General features: G+C 36.3%; 1 protein-coding gene across 1 annotated transcript; it reads right to left on the minus strand.

The window, feature by feature from the left end:
* Positions 1 to 2,363: 2,363 nt before the first annotated feature.
* Positions 2,364 to 4,262, minus strand: GK2 (glycerol kinase 2). The gene has a single exon (XM_025426818.3). It carries the CDS (start codon positions 4,209 to 4,211, stop codon positions 2,547 to 2,549), a length of 1,665 nt encoding a protein of 554 aa, XP_025282603.3. The 5' UTR covers positions 4,212 to 4,262; the 3' UTR covers positions 2,364 to 2,546.
* Positions 4,263 to 4,592: the final 330 nt, after the last annotated feature.

The following is a 4,592-nucleotide window of genomic DNA, read 5'->3' on the forward strand; positions in this document are numbered from 1 at the left end:
TATTTTCATTGTTTTCTAAATATTTTATTTTCCTTATTTATCTCTTTAACTCAGGGATTATTTAAAAGTTTGTCATTTAATTTCCAAATATTTGGAGATTTTCTAGAAATCTTTTTTTTTTATTTAAATTCAAGTAACATATAGTGTATTATTAGTTTCAGAGGTAGAGTTCAACAATTCATCAGCTGTATATAACACCCAGTTCTTATCACATCATGTACCCTCCTTAATGTCCTTCGTCAGGTTACCCCATCCCTTCACCCTCCTCCCCTCCAGCAACCTGTTTGTTTCCTATGATTAAGAAACTCTTATAGTTTGTCTCCCTGACTGAATACATCTTGTTTTATTTTTCCCTCCCTTCATCTATGCTCCTCTGTTTTATTCCTCAAATTCCACATACGAGTGAAATCATGTAATTGTCTTCCTCTAATTGACTTATTGAATTTAGCATAATACCCACTTGTTCCAGCCACGTCATTGCAAATGGCAAGATTTTATTTTTTGAAGCATGAGTAATATGCTATCTGAACACACTGGAATTATAAATCAATTAAAAACTGATTTCTACGTGATTTATAATTCTAATGTATTTAGACAGCATATTTGTATAAAATTCTCTTAAATTCATTAAGGCTTGGTTAATGGCCTGAGTAAGGTCTATTTTGGTAAATGTTTCATATGAACTTGAAAAGAATATATATTCTATTGTTGAGTGGTATGTTCTATGAATGTTAATCTAGTTGTATGATAGTATTGTTCAAATCTTCTATAACTTACTATATACCTACTTGGTCTAGCAAACATTGAAATGATGAAAGATTTTGCTTTCTGTATTTGAAGTTCTGCAATTAGTATATATATTTAAGATTGTTATGTCTTCTTTATAAATTGACCCCTCTATCATTGCAAATGATCTTTTTACTGGTAATGTTACTTGCTCTGAAATTTACCTTCTGATATTAATATAGCCACTCTTTCTTTTGATTATTATTAACATGGTATTTTTTAAATCCTGTTTCTTTTTAACTATTTTCTCTTTATCTCTAAAATGTGTTTCTTAAAGGCAGTATGTATTTGATTCTCTTTTATCTAATATGATCTTTCTTTTTAATTGAGTTCATTAGACTACTTATAATATGCTTATTGGTATGGTTAGGTTTAAATATATTTTCCTGCTATTGTTTTCTATTTTCTTATCTATTTTTCACCTTTTTCATCCCTTTTCTTCCTTCTTTTGGATCAAATGAATATTTTTATAGTTCTAGCTTATGTGCTTAATTTGCTTATCAATTATGACTTTTTGTTGCATTATTTTAGGATATAGAATATACATCTTTAATTATCAGTATAACTTCAAATGATATTGTACCATTCCCATATAGTATGTGAATCTTACAATATTACACTGCCATTTTTCCACTTCCAACTTTGTTGCTATTTTTGGTTTCTTTTACATACATATGCTTAAAATCTATATTACAGTATTATTTTTGTTTGAGCAGTTGATTCTTTTTTTTTTCTGTTTGAAGATAATATTTACTGTATGTAGTATTCCACAGGCCTTTCCCCCCAACATATTAAGGCAATTATTTGGTAAGGCATAAGAAATATAGTTGATATCATAAGATACTTCTTTGTGTGTCAACATAAAACATATACCCAAATTTCAAGTACTGCCTCTTTAAGAAAAAGTTTTTCCTGGTAAATAACATGCATTTCACTGCCCCAAATTACATACAAATGTTTATCCCAAAATATGTATGTATCTAATGGTACAGTTAAGACTACCCTTCTTATACACTTACTTTATAAGTGGGTTACTCTATATGAAGCATATAAGAATATATGTTACACATGCCAAATAAAGTAAGTAAAGTGGAGAGATTTTTTTAAAAAGGAAAAGTTCTTCTACATATAAGAACTACACAGAAAGTCAGTGTAATTACTGAGATCATGTAAAATGTCTGAAGAATTTTAATTTGGCAAATAATTTCCAGGACAATATCTAAGCCTTGAGAATACTAAGTTCCTATTTTAAGAATCTATGTTTCTGTTCAACATTCAGCAAGATACTATGGTCTCCCTAATATATACAAAGGAGGATTTGGCAGGGCTACTAAAAACAACAATAACAGCAATTCTCTCAGTTTTAGCAAGCTAGTTATAACTATTTACCAAGTATGTGTACCACAGAGAACTAAATCTTGGTCCATAACTGCTAGAAAATATTTGATGAAAGACTTTACAGACAAAATCTGAATATCCAATATTTTAGAGGGCATGCAGTAGGATTTTATGACAACTGAGGGGGTTAGCCCCCAGGGTGCCTGGCCCACCCAGCCTGTTAAAAAACACACCACAGTTTCTAGTGTTTTTTACTGTAATTTATTTATTTCAAGCCACAGGTCTACCTTTGGGGTTCCCATAAGTCATGCAGCAAGTGGTTTATAAATAAAATCAGTCTATGATAGTGCCATCATGTTAAGAGACAGACTTGCTAGATTCTTTATGTAAAAAGCTCACATGTTGGGAATCCATGCTTGGTATTAGTATGATATACCTGAAATATATCTTGCTCCAATTAACATTATCATGCTACTCACTATAAAAAAGCCCAAGGGCAGACAAGAGAAGATAGTAGGATCACCACTTTCAGGATACTGAGTTGTAACCCAACCCATCGACTTCCTCACAGCTTTCTTCCACGTAGAATAACGAATTTCACTTTCTGTGGCCTTGATCTGTGGCTCAAACCGTTCCATAAAGATGACTGACAAATCCTCAGGTTTAAGACTCCAAACGCCCACCCCTTCTGCAGCTCCTGCTGCCATGGCAGCTCCCAGTGCAGTTGTTTCAGGCATAGAGGGCTTTATTACTGGAATATGCAGAATGTCTGCTTGTAGTTGCATAAGAATTCTGTTGTTGGTCATTGCTCCATCTACCTGCAAATGACTGAGGGGAATTCCACAGTCATAGTTCATGGCATCCAAAATCTCTCGGGTTTGGAAACAAACAGATTCTAATGCAGCAAAAGCAATATGATTTTTACTGGTAAACTGAGAGAGACCACAGATTATTCCTCTTGCACTGGGCTCCCAAAAAGGTGCATATAAGCCTGAAAAAGCTGGGACAAAGTAGCAGCCGTAAGAAGTACCTACATCTTTAGCAAGTGTTTCAATTTCCTCTGAGGTGTTTATAATTCCAAGATTGTCTCTTAACCAGCGAATAACAGCACCAGCTATACCAACAGAACCTTCTAAAGCATAACATACTGGCTTGTCTCTGCCTGGTTTATAAGCTACTGTGGTCAGAAGGCCATGTGCAGAAAATACACACTTATGACCTGTATTACATAGTAAGAAACAGCCTGTGCTGTACGTGTTTTTGGCCTGTCCCTCTTGGAAGCACATTTGTCCTACCAATGCAGCAGACTGGTCCCCCAAGCACCCAGATATTGGCTCACCTTCCAAAGACCCAGCTTTTATGCGGCCATAGATATCAGAAGAACTCCATACATTCCGAAGAATGTCCATCGGAATGTCAAAAAAGTCACAAAGCTCTTTATCCCATTCCAAGGAATGGATGTTGGAAAGCATCGTCCTGCTTGCATTTGTTACATCTGTACAGTGGACACCTCCATTAACTCCTCCTGTCACACTCCAGATTAGCCATGAATCAATGGTACCCAAAAGAGCTCTACCTTCTTCAACAGCCTTTTGAACTTGCCTCACATTGTCAAGAATCCAACGAAGTTTCACTGCACTGAAGTAAGTGCTAAGTGGAAGGCCTGTCTCGGACTTGACAAAGTTATTATTTCCTGGAATTTTTTTACTAAGGTTTTCGAGGGTAGGCTGGGTTCTTAGATCAAGCCACACTATAGCATTATAGAACGGCTCTCCAGTTAACTTGTCCCAGATTACAGTGGTTTCCCTCTGATTGCTGACACCAGTGGCTTTTATGTTGGATACTTCAATGTGCAGTTCAGCAAGTTTCTGGCATGTTCTCTCTATACACTCATAGACAGACTGAAGAATTTCCTTAGGGTCTTGCTCCACCCATTCTTCTCTTGGGAAATCTTCTGTTAATTCCACTTGATGGTGACTAAGCAGATCTGCTGTTTTTGAACTGAAAACCAGAAAGCAAGTGGAATTCGTCCCCTGGACCACTGCCCCCACCAACGGCCCCACAACCGTTTTCTTTGGGGCTGCCATGTAGCCAGTCAGTGGCTGCTCTGAGGCTCTGGTGCGGTTACCAAGACACCGAGGTGTTGGGGGGAGGAGCACGCAACACCTCGGAACGCCTGGAGCCTATGTGCCATGGCTGCCTGCGGCCACTGGATGCCTGTAAGATTTCCCTGAACATATCTTGTAATGTGGGCCTGCTGGAAAAAAAAATTCTTCTGACTTCAGAATGTGTGAAAAATATTTCATCTTATTATTATTATTATTTTTTTGCCCTAGAATTCAGACTAATTTTTTTTTCTTTTTACTTTCAGGGCCTTGGAACTGTTGCAGCACCACCCTGTCTTGTATGGTTTCAGGTGCGAACTTTGCTGTCATCCTATTTTTGACATGTCTGTTTATCTTTTTCTG

This window comes from Canis lupus, chromosome 32, assembly GCF_003254725.2.
Source record: "Canis lupus dingo isolate Sandy chromosome 32, ASM325472v2, whole genome shotgun sequence".
Taxonomy (NCBI): domain Eukaryota; kingdom Metazoa; phylum Chordata; class Mammalia; order Carnivora; family Canidae; genus Canis; species Canis lupus.

Coding starts and splice junctions, on each gene's coding strand:
- GK2 (XM_025426818.3), bottom strand. CDS start 4,211: ATGGCAGCCCCAAAGAAAACGGTTGTGGGGCCGTTGGTGGGGGCAGTG.